Source organism: Uranotaenia lowii, chromosome 2, assembly GCF_029784155.1.
Source record: "Uranotaenia lowii strain MFRU-FL chromosome 2, ASM2978415v1, whole genome shotgun sequence".
Classification (NCBI taxonomy): domain Eukaryota; kingdom Metazoa; phylum Arthropoda; class Insecta; order Diptera; family Culicidae; genus Uranotaenia; species Uranotaenia lowii.
In genome coordinates this window covers 137,481,888-137,499,770 of record NC_073692.1, presented here as the reverse complement: position 1 = coordinate 137,499,770, position 17,883 = coordinate 137,481,888, and the positions used below count along the sequence as shown (strand labels likewise).

Below are 17,883 nucleotides of genomic sequence, written 5' to 3'. Positions count from 1 at the left end.
GATTAGTTTTCAAGTTATATGAAAAATTGTAAGGTAGCCCCCCTCCTCCCTTCCTATCACCCCACTGAGAGGAGGGAGAGGTACCTTATATTCATAGAAATATTCTTCGTTCCCAAATACCACCCCATGCCAATTTTTATACCATTTGCTTGATGTGTACTCGAGTTATGCAAAAAAAGTTTCTTTTGTTTGGGAGGCCCCTCTCCCCATTCATGATAGAGGGAGGGGTCTCAAACCATAATAGGAACCTTCCCCTGCCTCCAATACCCTGACCTGCCTTGTTTCAAGCAAATCGGTTCAGTAGTTTTCGAGTCTATAGGGAACAGACAGACAGACAGACAGACAGACAGAAATTCATTTTTATATAAGGTACACCGGGGTAAGTGGGGGCGGGTTTTCGTATAGTTCGACTTTAAAAAATCATTAAAAAATCAGCAGTGGGTAAATTTTGATAAAATCGCGTTCAATGTGATGCAGAACATGTTGTTCACAAATGCTGAAGAGATGAGCTTGATAGACGCAAAGCGAAAAAAGTTATCACGTAAATTGTTATGGACTGCTGGTGTCTTCACTTACCCCGCTTTATGGGGTAAGTGGGGACGGTAGATTTTCCCTTTAATTTCTCAGGAAATTTTCAACAAATTTGTGTTTTTTTGGTTGAATACGTTACTTTATTACTCGAACCGTCCAAAATTTTGGAAAAAGTTCATGGTACTATTAATAAGGCATCTTTCAATGATTATTGTGTGTTATCCTATATTATCGAAAATATATACTTATTTTAGAAAAAACAAGTACTTTTCCCAACTTTTCATGATCTGAATGCTAAATAAAGCTAAATTGCATTGAATGAAGGAGAGAAAATGGAAAAAACGTGTAAACATCAAGTATTTATAAAGCCGTCCCCACTTACCCCAGGTAGGGTTTGGAGACAAAATTTTAAATTTTTGCAAATAAACCCTTTTTTCTCAATTTTTAACCTTCGTTTCTTTTCCTAACTGGTTGTTTCGAATGTAAGGATTGTTTCAATGTAGAGTTTTTCGTCAAGAGCCAGCTAGTTTACGAGAAATTTGCGATTGAAAAAGAAGCACATGAACTCCACATCGTAGTTAAAAATAGAAAATTTACAAAAAGTCACCGTAAACATCCGCAATTGTCGGAACCGTATCTCTTTTACAGTTATTGGATAGATTACAAGTAAATTTAAAATTCTGCATTAAAAGTTTGAAAAAATAGTCCACAATATTGTTTTAATAGCCACCGTCCCCACTTACCCCGCGTCCCCACTTACCCCGGTGTACCTTATATAGATTTTAATTATCTTGCGTACAGAATCTGTAAACAAAAATGTTAAGGGTTTTTCTTTCTTATTCACCTGGAAATCGGAAATTCAACAAATTGAAGCTTTTGGCAATGATAAGATATTGGAATACAAGACAAGTTTTGAATGCCCATATCAGGCAGGTTAAATGCCTATATTGAGAAAAAGTAGACAAGTCTTATAAATTTTTTACTTTTTATCATTGAAACATTAATTGTACGCCCAAATCACAATTTTACAGTGAAAATAGAAGAGGTTAATATTGTTCCGATAAAAATACGATATGAACAAAATATTACCATGAAATATGGCCATATGGCATACCTAACTATATTTCATGCAAAAGAACTAGTGATAACTAAAATTTCGACAAAATTTCAGCCTTGACGTATGATTAACATCCGTTTCTACCATTTTCAATTGAGTAATATCAAAATATTGCAAGCAAATATGCGCATTTAGTCCACCAGTTTCGGAAATTGGCTATTTTGACTTCTTTAATTATAAAATTATTCTCACAAAAACTGTAAGAGATTTTAACAGAAAAATTGCTCTAACGTACCATTTTGTATTTTTTGTCATTTAAGAAAGTTTTTCTTTTTTGTAACTTTCGTCGATTTGGTTAATTCTGTAATTTTCATAAGTTTTGAAATTTTTGCAACTTTTGTAATTTTGGCATGCTTGCATTTTTTTTTTCATCTTTGCTCCATAAGTTCTTTATTATATAAGATGAAAAATGATAAAAAATGTATCTCATCATATGTACATACGAGATATTAAGAGTGACCCGCGTTTCCCCATGGCCCACGATACTGTCCCCTAATTTTTGTAATTTTTTTTTTTTTTGTATTTGTTATATTTGTGTATGTTTGTTGCTTTTTATTTGTATATGTTGTTTTTTGTTATTTTTGTCATTTATGAAATTTGTATTATAATTTGTTACTTGTGTCATGTTTTTTCAAATTTTATAATTTTTGCAATTCTTGTAATTCTTTTGGTAACTGTTTTTGTTATTCATTTAATTCTTTTGATATTTGTGTTTTTTTAATCCTTATATTTTCGGTTATGTTTGATTTTAGGAAGTTTTGTAATTTTGTTTGTCATTTTTTGTAGTTTATTATTTTTGCACTTTTGGAGTTTCGCAATTTTTATCATTTTGTCATCTTAGTCAATTTTGTTAACAACTTTCAACAGAGCTAGGGCGTGATACAAATTTCTCAAAGACCATTTCTGTCATTATTTCAAATCGGTCTAAAATTTTATTCGTAAATCAATAAAATTTATTTAGGACATAACAGCTAACTACACTTTCTTACCGTTTATTTTGGTCAACTGATTCCGCGCGATTTTGTCAAAAAACAACAACCCAGCCGCTCGTTCTATAGTTTCCGGTGGCACCAGAAACATGTTCAGCGGTGTGTCGTCGTCTATTTTCTGATTTGGCAGTACGTAAGCTTCCATTTCAAGCTTCCGATCGGCCGTCTCCAGGACGACCACCTTATAGAAATGCGTCGGAACCGCCACGTTGTTGGCCCCGATTACCTGATAGCGCACGTAAAGCTTACCATCGGCTTCCTTCCGTGGCAGATACAGCGGACCAGTGCAACAGTATACGTTCGGGTACGTTTTGGTGAGCTTTCGGATATAGCTCTCCAAATGGTTCCATTTGTCCCGGTTGAAGCCGACACCGACCTGTTGCAAAAAGTATGTGGTTATTAGAACGATATTTCATTTAATTGGTTGAAATTTGAATGAAACGTTAAATAAATCATTAACCTGCGGTGCCATATTGGTAAGGTAGAAAGTTTGATCACAGTGCTTCTGCTCGGACCGATGGTTCCCTGCGGCAGCCATGTGACCCCGATCAAATCCGGATCCCTTGTAATCAGAATTAAGAGATCGGAAAAACGGGTGAATGCTTTCATCTGCTTTGAAGTCGCTCTTCGCACGATCGACGGCCTCATTCCGGCGAACGTTCTCCGCCGTTAGGTGCTCGAATACCCAATGGGCCACCCTGGTTCGACGGTCATAGGACAGCACAAAATCGTCGTAGGAGCGAACATTGTCCAGTCCAGGAAATCCGTATTTCATGATTTGTCCTATCCGACTGGTACCGGATGGTGTGAGACTTTTATTTTCATTGGGAATGGGAGAGGCAGCCGATATTGACCCAAATATAGGTAAACCCGGCATAGATTTTATCCGACTGAGCAGATCTGGGTTATTTTGGTTTACGTAATCTTCATTTCCACAAACAGTTTTGTCCTGAATTTTACGCCGCTCCACAAACGACCCGAGGTAGTAGCTTCCGATTCCGACGGAAGACAACAGTACAAAACGGGACATGAGATTTGACGACATTATTCTCACAGCAAATACATTGTTTCCGACTTTTTAATTTCACTTGAAAGCGTAATATCCTTCGCACATTACACGTACATATCCCGTCCCGAGAGTAGATACACATAGGGCGCGATTTGCACCATGCCCCCCATTGATAATAACAATCGACGAAAGGAGATGTGCGCCGCGTATCCTTCATTCGTCGATGATGCGGTAAATTCGGTAAAATCGTCAAACCCCTTAACTTGTTTTTTCTTGTTGTTTTGCTTATGTTGAGAAATTCTTTGGTCAAACACGGTGTGATTTCAAAGTTTGCCTTCAAGAGCCGAATATTTTAAAGTAAGTAAATGCCTACATGTTTTCTTATGAATTTTTCTGACCTGTAAATTGTTTGCTACGCAGAACAAAATTTAATTTTCCTTTTCATCATTCCCTGCATGAACATAATATTTTCTCGATCACGTATGAAAAGAAACATAAAAAGATAACGTTCCATAATATCCTAAATTCTTATTGCTCTCCTTGGCGTCGTCCTCCGTGGTACTGCTTAGGGCTTTTGTCTCTTAACGTGTTATGGTTTGCGGCCAATGGCCTTGGTGTTCCATCGAATACGTTTTGTTGGATTTATTAGGTCTGTTCAACCAAATGTCGGAATCAACTAAAAGGATTGTAATTGCAATTGATTTCTATTAGCAATTGCATTGAACAGCTTTCGATTTCAACAGAACTTCCAAACTGGGTTGCCAGGTGCCCTGGTTTGTCTGTAAAACCGATTTTCGACCCTTGGTCCAGATATTGCTCAGATACAGATTTTGGTTCAGGAATCACAGAATTTACAGAATTTCAAAATTGAATGTAGAAATCAAAATTATTGCACTGAATATAATCCTTTAGTGTCAGATCATGCTAGAAATCTTGCTTGTATGCACTACTATTTCACCGATTATTTATTAAAACTTGATTGTTCAGTAAAATCAGTATGGTACGTAGCAGGGCCGTAGGAAGAACCGACTCATGGGGGGGGTTTTGGTGACTAACTTTTACCTATGATGTTTTGTCTTTCACGAAATTAAAACAAATTATGTTTATTATATACATTATACATAATAGTTTTCGTATGAAATTGGAACTTAAGAGAAGACACGAATGCCACATGGATGGTTAAGTGTCATTTGTAAAATCTTAAAAATTCTAAGGTTCTAACCTTTGATGAAAATAAATCAAATTTTCCAAAAAAATAGTAAGAGAAAAAAAAATCTAATCAAATTGGCTTGATGCAAACTTGAACTAAATTTATGATTTTATTTTGAAATTTTGCTATAAAAAAGCTTCAATATGAATAATGTTTAACAATACACCGAAAAAATAAAAAAAATCCTGTGGATGATTTTTTAAAATATAATTTGGGATATTTTGCATGAATCAAATTTAGAACATTAACTCAAATTCTACTTTGTATTTGTGATTTTCAGCTCAATTGTGTGTACAAATTTATTCTGATTAAAAACTTTGGACATTGAATTGACAAGCAATTTTTTAATTTAATGTTCTCTTAAATTTCTCACCAATTTTATGTTTATTGAAAAACTCCCGTACCCTAAGTTGCAATGGGTTAACGGCTGCGGTGTGTATGTTTGTGAAAATGATGGATCAACCCATCATTTTCCTGACAGTGTCGTTACACACAATCTTGTTAAACATGGTGTCATAATATGGCCTAAATTAGAAGAGGAGCTGGACATCTTTATTTAGTTTAAATTCAGCAGTAGGTTCAAAGATGTCTATTTTTTTTTTTTCATGATCCATGTTGATAAGATGAATGGGAGTTGAAACACTTGCCCTCCCTTCCGCAGAACAATCGCAACATTTGGTAGTGAAAGTATCACAATTTACCATAATAAAAGTTGATACTTTCAATAGGGCATAATTCGTTTGGCTAGGTAGTTAGATGGTTTAGTCTTGTAGAATTAAAAATAGAGAAAACGTGTGAAAAGTATTACGATGTTAGGTAAAGGTTATGGTATTCGCCTCCCCAATGCTCTAGTAAATGTGTATTTGCGGTTTATGAATTTCGTTGGCTTATTCTTAAATCAAGCATTTTACAAGAACTAGAGGCTCATTGGATGGGAATGCTGTTGTTGGAAAATGTTATATTTCATTTGGTAAGACGTTTTTTTTTTGCTTTTTATTTAATTATTCATTTTTAGCAAATCTGTACGTTTTTCGGTTTAGTTTGAAATTCATCTATGGAAGTATATATTAGAATGTACGGTTTTGAAGAATAACAATGAGTAGGTAGTCCTAATTACTGATTTCGGGCATTTTACAATAGGCATGCGGTATATTTTAATAGAACCCCTATGTAGATTTTTTTTTTTAAATTATGATGGATTTTAACATTCAACTATGTGAGGTAGGTAGGGTAGGGCGTTGCTCAAACGGTAAGATGTGCTCTTATATCCATATTCTGGTAAGTTTTCATGATTTTGTGATGTTGTGATAGGAATAAGGTAGCTTACTTCTACTATTAATTTAAGCTAGAATTTTTATTAGTTTGAAATAGGCTTGCTCCAAAAAGCAAAACAAACTCTCACATCCATATTTTGGTAAAATAGTATGATTAGCAATGAAATGGAAAAACTCTAAAAAGAAAAACAAAAATTTCAAAATTTAGAAAATGAAAGGCAAAAAATTAGGGAAAAACAGCAAATAACACTTTAATTACTTCATGCAAGAACTAATTCCTTCCTTTATATTTCTCTTTCCTCTCCTTTTCTCTTTCTTTTATTTTCATATACCCCTGCGCATACGATTCGGAGTCATATGATGACTGGACCCCGAGACAACTATCACGAAACCCATCACACATACCAGTGGAATTGGGGCGGAGACACGAAGCAGACGTTCAACAGACGACGACGAAGGAAGGAAAAACATATAAGATAAGTTAAAATGATTCCTTTAATAACACAAAAATTAAATGTAGTTAGATGCGTGGGGAGTATGTAGAGGCCAGTCTCGAACCCGCCCATGTCCTTCCTCCAACTGGTATCGGGAGGGGTTGGTTTATTATCTTGAACTGCATTTTATCCATATTCCATGGATATAATGAAGTGCTTGATGGTTTAACCAACGTCTCAAGATCGCTTACTATTCTACGCTGCCTTCTCTAAACTTTAAATTTTCTTCTCCAAACTATTCTAATTTTCATTTCCAGCGTCAGCTCCCCGAGCTATTTAAACGCCATAAAAAAAAAAAAAAAAAAAAAAAAAAAATTTATGTTTATTGAAAAACTCATTCACTAGCTAAATCTTTTTCTCAATTTTAAATATGAATTCTAAACCTGAATTCAAAAATTGAATTTTGAATCTATTTCCGAATTTCAATACGATTTTCGCAATGTACAAAAAATACGATTTCCGAATCTAAATTCCAGATCAAAATTTCATGAGCCAAATCTTAGAGCCCTCATTCTTGAATCTATTATTTAAATTCTGTTATGCTGGTTTAATCTTAAATCATTATTTCAATTTTTTATTTTTAATCTGTTTAGTGAATCTGATTTAAAATGTGAATTTCGAATGATGAATCAGAATCTGGTATTCAATTTAGGATCGCCACTTAGAAGCTATAAATGTTTAAATTTTGTGTTAGAATAAAGTTTAAGAACTTTGAATTTGAATATAAAACAAATACCAAATAATAGACCCTCTTTTTCCATATTCGGAAAACTATTATTAAAATATTGAAAATGCATTTGATTTTCGCAAAACATATGAAATGCAAAACCGAATTCGAACAAGGATTTCAAAGCAGCTTTTCATTCCTTATTTCTTATGATTATTCGAACTGAAAATCAAGAATCCTAAACTTGATACAAAATCAGAAATACGAAATATGTAGAAATACAATTTTGGTTACAGGAATACGGAACCAGAACCTCCAAAATGGGTTTAGTTTAAAATTTAATATTCAGACCTGCATTTCTATGATAAGGATGCCAAATTGCACAGTTTTAACCGGATTGTCCCGGATATTTAATATCAAATTTTGGAGAAAAGTCCGGTCCGACCCGGTTGCCCAGATTTCATTGGAAAAGCCCGGATTTTACCCGGGTTTGTTCTCATTCTCATTCTTAAATCAAACTTAAAAAAAGAAAAACAAATTGTGTTGTAATTTTTTTTATTTATGCGTCCAATATTTTTGCAGCAAGGTTCAAAAAACTATCATGAAAGGTTTTTGAAGTTTTTTTTTAGATTTTTGATGAGCAATTCCTAGGTTTTGACTTAAATTTCCCGGTTTTGCATTGATTTGGTTGACAATTTTGAAATCAAATACCCGGATTTTGCCAGGTTTTTATATAAAATAGCCTGGATTTGTCCGGCCCGGACACGTGCTGAAAAAATCTGACAACCTTATGAACCTATGAACAAGTGAGAAAATTTTGAAAAACTGTTGCAGAATTTAGAACTTGAAATGGGTTTTTGAGGTTGTCATTTTAGTTTTTAGTTCAGATAGTTACTCTTAAATATCTTTGCTCTATTACCATAATTTGATTATGAATTCAAAATTTTGAGTTTAGAGTAGAATACCTCGCTTGCTTTTTTGGACCCTCATGGGGGGGGTTTAACCCCCAAAACCCCCCCCGTTCCTACGGCCATGGTACGTAGTAAAAAAGCGTGTTTGCTATATTTTTATCTACACAAAATCAATCTAATACGGAACCAACCGGAATGAACGTTAACACGTCTTATACAAAGACGCAACACAATTAGATTTTAAACATGATATAATCATTTGGGCATCATTGAGGGATAAAATTTCAACCGAACTCATTGTTTAAAAGTTTTACAACTGGTTTTATTCCAATTCCCCCGAATGCGTCCGCGGAAATTGTGTTCTGGCAAGGGAATCGAGAAGTTTAAAAAGATCTCAAACCCTGAAATTTGCCAGAATTTTATTTTCAACCTTTTTCTCACCACCAGCCCTTTTTACTAACATAGATTAAAAATGATCAACTCGGCAAAAGTAAACTTTTTTCGAAAAATACCTTAATAAACAAACCTATGATAAGAACAAGAAGGTAGTTTTATCGAATGTTGGGTAAGTGATAACGGTGACAACATTAAAATGGTTTACGTTAATTTTCACGCGAACTGACATCTGACAACTAGCAAATGATTTGTTTCAAGGCGAAAACTGATGCGGTATAGCTATAACTGTTTATTCAAACGAACCTTGATTTTTGAGATGCCTAGAGATAGTGATTAATTTACAAACACCCCATATTGTACTTCGCATGCTTAATTAATGTAACTGCATGCTTTATTATAATAACATTTCATTCAATAGTCAGATATCTGAAAATCTAGAAAATAATGTACAAATTCAAGTAGTAATTTTTAAGCGAATTGACATTTCTCGATATATTTTAACGTAGCTAAAAAATCATGTCCGACATCGAGGATGAAATCAGCAGCTGGGGCTATGCAATATCCCCTGCACAGTATGAGCGATCCCTTCAATCGAGCTCTAGTAGGACACAACCGGCGGCAGTTGGTGGCCGTGGCCGGGGCATATTGAACCCAAATCACATGGCAAAGGTTCGCTTGGCAGCGGAAATAAATGACTTGAAAAAGAACAGACATCCCATGGGTTATATGCCCACCAGCAGAGAGTTGTTGGAAAGCTCAGCAGAAAACGAAATCACGCCAATGCTTAGGCAGCTGGGCATAAGCAGTAGTTGCGATGATGATGTGAGCAGTTCGAACACCAGAAGGCAATTGGTAGCCGACGAAGATATTCACATCGATCATGGGGTACCGGTAATCCTCAAATCCGAACTGTTTAATATACCAAGATTTCGTAAAATGAATGATGAAGCCTTGGAAAAAGATGATACATTCGATCCGGATTTGCCGATAGAAGAACAGTTCAGTACAATACCAGAATTAGCGGTTAAACAACCTGACAGCGTTCAACCGCAACGCATAACAAAACCAGAAAAGGCCAACGTAACGGTTTCTTCGAATGATTCTGGTGTAGCATCATGCAGTAGAGGAAGCATGGATGAATCTATAAAATCTAAACCTAAAACAAAGAAAAAGAAATGGCGGAAAATGACTGGCGATGAGCTAGTGCCTACCGACCCGGAGAAAGGCCGTTATGAGGAAGTTTATTCCGTGGGAGTGCATGAATCAACTCCTGGTAGCGCTTATTGTCAAAGACAATTATATGGTGCCGATGGCGTTAAAGGATGGTCCACAAATTTTTACTGATGCGTTTTTTAATTGTGTTATTCTTCAACGCTTATACAAAATTTTCCTATTATCCTTTTTATATTGGGAAACAGAATTTATGAATATATTGTATTTTAATGAAAACAAATGCATTTTTATTGATATCACAAATTATATTTCAATTTGTTACAGGTATATCCGAAATGTTTGAACAACCAGCATCTTATGATATCGACGATGAGATCGATATGTGGGGATATCCTATTTCGATATATGGTTATGAAAAATCGTTACTATCTGAGGATTCGAATAATTCCATGAGTGAAATAATAGTTGCCGGCAGAGGTCGTGGTATGTGCAACAATGATATGGACACAATTCGTATGGCTTCGGAAATAAACAAGCTGAAGACGAGCAATGTACCAATTGGTCACCTTAGAACGACAACTGAATGTTTAGATAGTCAACCGGAAAATGAAATTACACCATTGCTCCGAAAACTTGGTATCTCGGGGCATGATGGAACGTTAAGCAGTAAAACAATGTATCGGATTCCTGACAATTTCCAAGATCTATATCTGGACAGAAACGTCCCACTTATTCTGAACGAAGAACTGTTCCGTAACCAAAGAGATTCACATCCCGATGATCTAGCCCTCGAACCATACGACCCCTACGATCCTAGCCGACCGTTACACGAACAGTTCACCACTATAAAAGAATTTGCTCCCAAAACAGCAGACATACCAAAATCAGTAAGTTCCGTTGATTCGTTTGATTTGTCGACAAATTCTGCTCCGGCTAATGATAGCGATCCGACTAGTGATGCCGTCAGCACGGATTCGAGCGTGGACATGTCTTGGGCCAACGATACAATTCAGCAGAGCAGATCCTTGCTTCCACGAAAATGCTCAATTTCGTTCACTCCACGCCAGTTGTACGAGTTAAAGAAATTGTACGCTTACAAGTTTCATCCTAAAGGTAAAATTTAAGCTGCTTGAAACGTGTCTTTTGTTTTGTGTAATTCCTAATCATTGATTCCAGATCTTACAGTGTCTGATTCAAACTAAACCGCTTTTGAAGATGGTAAAATTAAACTCAAGAGTTTATTGCAACCATTTCGAATAGTTAAATTATATATTGAACGGACTAAATCTAGAAATATGTATAGTTTTGTTGAATTAAAAATTCCAGCATAAAAGCAGAAGCGATTTTCTAGAATCGAATTACAATTTGAACTCAGGTAATGTCATGTAATTTTCGTTCATGGTTATTTAAGGATGTACATCTACTAAGCAAAATTTGTTAAATTTTCTAGAATTTAAATGCTTGCCATGCAGTCACGGACTTCATCAAATGATAAACCAACTATAATGGAAAATAGCAATAGACGAAGCATGGTATGGTATGAATTTGATTTTAACTATGTAACATGGCTCTACAAAGTTCTATCACTAGGTAATGGTTAATGGTGTGTTTCAACGTGTTCGTAATGTTTTTAAGCTTTTAAAATATTGGACATTATCAAGCCATTTTTGTGTGATTCTCCGTCCAGTTACCAATCTTGTTAAACAATTAATTAAAGTATAAACCAGCCCGCCTAGGACACATTCAAACCTGTCTTCTCTAGATTAAATAGAGCTTATTCTTAGCTGCTAAATTAAATTTTTGACTGAACTTTACAGTTCTACTTAGAGATAACTTATGTCAGTGATCAGACATTTTAGATTACAAAGTGTTAGTGTGAGTGTTTAAAATTTGATATTTCTTTATTTTAACCTTTTCACACCTTTTGAATATCCATGTGCTGTTTGTAATTCTGTTATTGTTTGTATGTCTATAAAACTGTTCCGTACTTTAGTTTTGTGTATGTTCATTTTCCATGTTTCTAATTACAGGTAAATGTTATGGTTTATGACATTAAGGAATCCCTTTTTATCCAAAATCGGAACAGTACAGTAATTTTTGTGTGTGTCTGGCCGGCTTAAAAGAATGAAGCCTGTACTTTTAAAGAAAGCTCTGTGATGCTGATAACATTAAAGCACTTACCACTTTAATGGGACGGTCGATTTCGATTTTTCCAGCGGTTCACAATATCGACACCAGAGTGAGCTTCGATCGCTTTCGGAACAATTACGGCGCTTTCGTAAAATGATTTGTTAGGGTGATGCATCAGTCGATTGGTAGATGTCAAATCACTTCCCAATGCTTTAGCATACGTTTGTTTGTAATTTACGAACGTCAGCATCGATAAAAAAATCACTTCGATAGAAAAAATCAATTTACGAACACACCGTTAAAATATGGCAGCTGAGTTTTGCACCATGCAGTTGGCCACCAATTTTGCACTTACTTCTGCCATCGTGTTTGTTTATTTAAAAAAAACAATTTTTGCCCCATTTTTTAACTAAAAACAAGCGGTTGCAACTCGAAGTGTTGCGATTGAGCGTTTGAGTAAGTGAAATAGCAGTACACTGACAAAGATTTTGTTCGTTTCAAACTGGGCAGGACAAAACCGAGCGAGTAGACAAAAAACAAATACGGAAAACTGTAATAGACCAAACAGTTTAAAATGCTGCATTTTCCGGCAGTGTGTTTAAAAGGCAAAATTTCAAGGCGAACGATGGATGGATGTTAAAACAATTGAACGAAATTTTGTTCTAAGAGTCATGTCAATGCTTAAACTGTGTAATGATAGCGTCTTATGTACCCCATGCACACCGTAACAAAGTTTACCAGCAACTCTTTTACAAATAAGGCGAGCTCAAAAAATGCTGTTCCAATCAACTCAACGTTTTTCAATGGAAAGTTAATGTGAACAGTTGAATTGCAAAGAATGTATCAAAACGCAGCGTATGCAGCAATCCTCAGTAAACCTCCACACAAAAAACTTACAGCACCAACGTGTGAGAGAAAGAGGGCTAGAAAGAATTCCATAAGCATTTGCCATTGCGTACGTGAAATGTTATCTGCATCAAACTTGTGCACACGAAAAATCTAACACGCATTTCAAGGAAAAATAACGTCGAATTAAATTGCTGCACAGCACTCAACTGCCGTTGGAAGCATAATTGTCACATGTTACAAAAAGGCAAAGCGAGAAAAACGCAATCAAAGTTTCACAAAAACAATTTGCTGTTATTGCACAGTTTCGCAATTTTTGTTGACTCCAATGCCGTAGATCTCTGAAGTATGCTCCTATCAAATGAGCCTCGATCAAATTTTTCGAAAATGAACTGTTTTTTCAATGAAAATCGTTGTGTGACATTTATGCCGCAAAATTCTATGAATAGTCGAAAAATGGACGCATATTTGTCACACCACGAACATTTTCCCAGTAGATGTTTGGTTTAGTATTTCGTGTGTGGCTTTTGTGTTTTATTCGTGAATGGAAGCTTAAATTGAAAAAATCATGTCTGAATCGGATTATTTGAAAGCGATTATTATCTGGTGACAAACATGAAGTCTTTAACGGGGCGATCAATAAAACACCACGGAGGAGCAATTTGCGGCAGCTCACTCACTTATCAGGAAGCAACATTTCTTCAACTAATTGTCAGCTGCTGTGCTGAAAATGTCGCAACCACGAGAGAAGCGATACCAGAAGAGGACAGTCAATCCGTTTGAAGTGAATACGGTCCTGGGACAAGTTCCAGATGAAGTAACTCTGGCGGAATAGTTCGTAAACATTAAAAACAGACATCACCGGTATTTTGCGAAGTGCGTCAAAATCAAAAACTCAAAGCAAAACCAAAAAAATGGTCTGCTAAAACCACCGACAATCACAAATGGCCATCCTGGCTAATTGTGGACTACAGTTACACGGCGCCGGAAGAGTAATAATTTGACTGATGCAGTGAAGCAGGTACGTTTGCATGCACTCTTCCAAGCGCCAGCAACGAACCCGAAGCAGTTTGCAGAGTTTTTCTTGCACATGCTGGGATGTCGCGAAAACAGTGACCCGCCCCCTCTTTATATCTCCGTGATCCCTTCCCGACTATCAAGAACACGTATGCCAAGTTTGGTGAAATTCTATTAAGACGCTCCAAAGTTATAACACGGTCTTTTCTAGAGTGTGACAAATATGCGTCCAATCGTCTCAGTGTGACAGTTATGCGTCCATTTGTCTCAGTGTGACAGATTGACTTTGAATTTTTCTTGAAATTTCTAGAATAAACTTTATGTTTCGACAAAGAATTTTAATAATACGTATCAAATTATGACGATTGGCATCAAAAAGTGAAAAACGTAGAAATGTCACATGTGACAATTATGCGTCCAACGGCAGTCAAGGCAGCAAGCAAAACAAAAAGGTGTTGGGCGCAACGTTCCCACAATGGGCTATGGAAGCGAAAGATAGATTCTCTCCTTAAGAAAAACCCTTTACATCTATCGAAAGTTGGATGAAATTTTAGCTGCATTCCACTTGCACTAATGGAAAACCATCACACAAATTCGTCAGCGCTTCTATCGCCCATTGAAAAGTGTTAGTGAGATTGCAAGATTCTTCCACAATTAATACTATTCAGCTTTAAAAAGCAAGGCAAACTTTAAAGTTAAATCAGTTCCGAGTCGTGCTAAAACAAGCATTAGCGAGATGAATAACATGAAGAAAGTCGTGTAATACATATAAAAGCAAGCACACAAAAAAAGAAGACTCAACAACTCAATTGTTGATAAATAGTCCAGAATGACGACATAAACATGTTAAAACACTATAATCGAAAAAAATATTCAAATTTTCACAAACGTCACCTAAATGGTTACTCATCGAAAGGATTGTACACAATTTTGCTAACATCAAATATTTTAATTTTTAATTTAATTTACTTTTTTTTGTTAACGTAAACTTAATCCATGCCCTCTTCCCTACTATCTTAGTGAAACGAATACTCTCGGCACATTAAATTTTGTAAAAGAAAAAGGCCTTTCATAAACTAGTTGTTCATTAAAAAAAAAAAACTTGATCGATAAAACGAAGAAATTTGAAGAACAATGAAGTAAAATATTGAACAAAAATCTGAATCAACGCTTATCTCTCCACCAAAAATAAATAAGTATAGAAAGACAAAGGCCAAGTAAGACTTTAATATTGTAAATGAAGTTTGATTTTTTTTAGAATATTATTTTATTTGTACGCTGAAGAGGAGAGAGAGTAGAGTGAAGAATGAGCCCATAGATGTTAAAATCCCAATGTTCAAATAATAAAAAGTAGAGGAGAGAATTCCACAGTCACTCGAAACGTCTGGACAACTGATAAAAACACTTTTAACTGCAACTCGCCGAAAAAAGAACTATTTCGGTATCGAATTTTGATTACGGCGAATATTCCAACATCACTGTTTCGAGAAAAACGCGTTCAAAGTTTGGCAGGTCCTTAAAATCCCAGCAAAAATTTTATTCTGTTCTCTTTATTTCTCGAAAACCAAATATCCTTCAGTTAACGTTTTACGCTCAAAATGTTGGTCTCCGAACGTACTTTATCACCCAGCTGATAACTCCATTAATTTGTTTACATTTAGCGCATTCGACCTATTATACATTACCTGTATTATATTCAACCCGCTCATAGAAACATTATACAATGGCGATCCAAACCAGTTGAATCCTTTTTGAAATTTCGTTAGCAAAATAAAAAGCATACAGCTGAATACGAGTAATTACATCATTTTTATTCTAAACAGCTTATTGCCACAACAAACTCATCACGGACAAGGGCGGCGCTCCCGCTTCGGATCCTTTTCGGAACCCTGAAAAAAAAGTATGGGAGATTACGTCATGAACTTTTGTTATCATGTTTTTCCCAACTAACCAAGGTACAGAACTCCCGGGATGAATCCCCAATGGAAGGTAGTTTTGACGATTTCGAACACAACGCCCAGTCGTTCCTTTGCACCGGGAGACAGAGCCATCGTTGATGTGTGAAATACAATTTAGTTTAAAACACGAATGCAGAAAACGCGAGAAATCGATAAGCCGAATTCTGAATTTTGAACCTGTCAAACGCACGTTTTCGGCTTTGTTTTGGTTAACAGTTTCAACAAAAATTTGAAAGATGGCGTTCTTTTCTTTATCAAGATATCTACCAATATAGGTGTACAGTCGAAAAAGGTGGGAACAATGTTCGCGATAAAATGTGGACACAGAAAACATGTTTGCCGCATTCGAATTGAAAAAAAATTTTCCTGGAACACACACGGGAATGCAATTTTAAATTTTTTGGGATTATCGCATTGTTGTGTCGAGATCAGAAGGCACTTACATTTCGTGGGCGAAAGTTCTAACCCAAGGTCGAAAATATTTTCCACAACTATATCCACTGCCCTTTGGAGAGATTCGCAACTATGCTCCAGCGAGGTTCCTCTTACAGCAATTGTTGTGTCATCGGCGTAATTTACGGTTATCACATCAGGAGGGACACTGTTGATCAATCCACTGATCACAACATTAAAGCATAACGGACTTAGTGGAGATCCCTGAGGAAGGCCTTTCCACGTTGTCCTAGATATTGAATCTAATCCATTTGAAATGCACAAATTCCTTTCTTCAAAAAGATGGAAGATACTTCTTACTAGGCATTCAGGGACTGTTAATGAGCGTAATTCGCGGACCAGAACATTAATTTCCACGTTGTCGTAGGCGGCTTTGATATCGAGGCTACATATCACCACATGCTCTCTTCTTTTCAAAGCTAAAGAAGCTTCATTAATCAGGGGAAACAACGCATCCATTGTTCCTCGTCCTTTCCTAAAACCGTTGATAGCTGAAGGGAATAAGTTGTTGTTTTCGATGAAATGTTCTAGTCGATCTTTGATTATGAGTTCATACACTTTGCGAAAACATGAAGCTAACGCGATTGGGCGAACAGCAGAAGGAGAAATCGGATCATGACCACTTTTAGGAATCGGTACAATTTTAAAGGTTTTCCAGCTTTCCGGAATTCTTCCTGAAGCAAAAATTTGGCAATAGATTTTTCGCAACTGACTAAGCGCCGCCCATGGGAGATGATTTATGACGGAATATGGAACACCATCCAAACCAGGAGCCGAATCTTTACCGATTTTTAAAACTGCTTGAATATCCGATACTGAGAATGGTAAACCAGTTTGAGGGCAACACGAACATTGTAGAAAAGCCGGGGGTGGATTTTTGGCAGATGAGGGAGCCAACTTGTCCAAAACATCGTTGGCCAAATTGTCCGAAATTCTAAGGTTTTTTGATGGCTCTCCGCGCCCTTTGAATCTTCTAGCCATCCTCCATAAGGTTGTGAGGGACGTAGAACTATCACAACTATCACAAAAATGTTGCCAACTTTTCCTCTTCTTCTCGCGTACCAAATTCTGAACCTTCGTTCTGTATTAGCGTACCCTTCGTAAGCTTCGGTTGACAGCTCTCGTTTCCAAGCGCGGAAAGCAACTCTGGTGGCTTTCTTCGCTTCTGTTAGCTCTTCGTCCCAATAGGGTTGCGGTATTCGGCGAGTGTGGTTCGAGTTTACTGATGGACAGGATCTGCGCAGTGCTTGCCAAATCAGCTCAAAGAAGACATCAAAGCTATCCGGTTCTCCATTTTCGACGAATGATTCCTCGAGGCTTCCGGTAAAACGTTCCCAGTCGATTTTCTGAACATTGATTCCAGAGTAGAATTTCATCGCGCATGTAGTACTCGAATGAAAAACTATCGGAAAATGATCGCTTCCATTTGGTGAATCCAAAACCTCCCAGTCGAAGCACAAACTAAGGCTCGAAGAAACCAGCGTGATATCAATTGCGCCCCACGACCGGTTTACATCAAACCTAGTTGGCTGACCATTGTTGAGAATGACGAGATGAGATGTTTCGATGGCTTGATGAAGACGGTCTCCACGTGTGTTTCCATGATCGCTTCCCCATAGGTGATGTTTTGCGTTAAAGTCTCCTCCAATGATGCACGGTTTCGGAACGGTTGATAAAAAATTATCAAACTGAGTCTGCGATATGTTGG

General features: G+C 36.4%; 3 protein-coding genes across 3 annotated transcripts; 1 reads left to right on the top strand and 2 right to left on the bottom strand.

The window, feature by feature from the left end:
- Positions 1-2,562: 2,562 nt before the first annotated feature.
- LOC129747453 (endonuclease G, mitochondrial-like) lies at positions 2,563-3,775 on the bottom strand. Its single transcript, XM_055741688.1, has 2 exons — positions 3,098-3,775; positions 2,563-3,013 (listed from the first exon to the last, which is right to left on the bottom strand). Exons 1-2 carry the CDS (start codon positions 3,680-3,682, stop codon positions 2,624-2,626), a joined length of 975 nt encoding a protein of 324 aa, XP_055597663.1. The 5' UTR covers positions 3,683-3,775; the 3' UTR covers positions 2,563-2,623.
- A 128-nt stretch (positions 3,776-3,903) lies between these two features.
- Positions 3,904-10,027, top strand: LOC129744569 (uncharacterized). The gene is made up of 2 exons (XM_055737155.1): positions 3,904-4,003; positions 9,105-10,027. Exon 2 carries the CDS (start codon positions 9,115-9,117, stop codon positions 9,940-9,942), a length of 828 nt encoding a protein of 275 aa, XP_055593130.1. The 5' UTR covers positions 3,904-4,003; positions 9,105-9,114; the 3' UTR covers positions 9,943-10,027.
- A 5,527-nt stretch (positions 10,028-15,554) lies between these two features.
- On the bottom strand, positions 15,555-15,938 carry LOC129744570 (mitochondrial import receptor subunit TOM7 homolog). Its single transcript, XM_055737157.1, has 2 exons — positions 15,716-15,938; positions 15,555-15,653 (listed from the first exon to the last, which is right to left on the bottom strand). The coding sequence occupies exons 1-2, from the start codon at positions 15,813-15,815 to the stop codon at positions 15,589-15,591; spliced, it is 165 nt and encodes a 54-aa protein (XP_055593132.1). The 5' UTR covers positions 15,816-15,938; the 3' UTR covers positions 15,555-15,588.
- Positions 15,939-17,883: the final 1,945 nt, after the last annotated feature.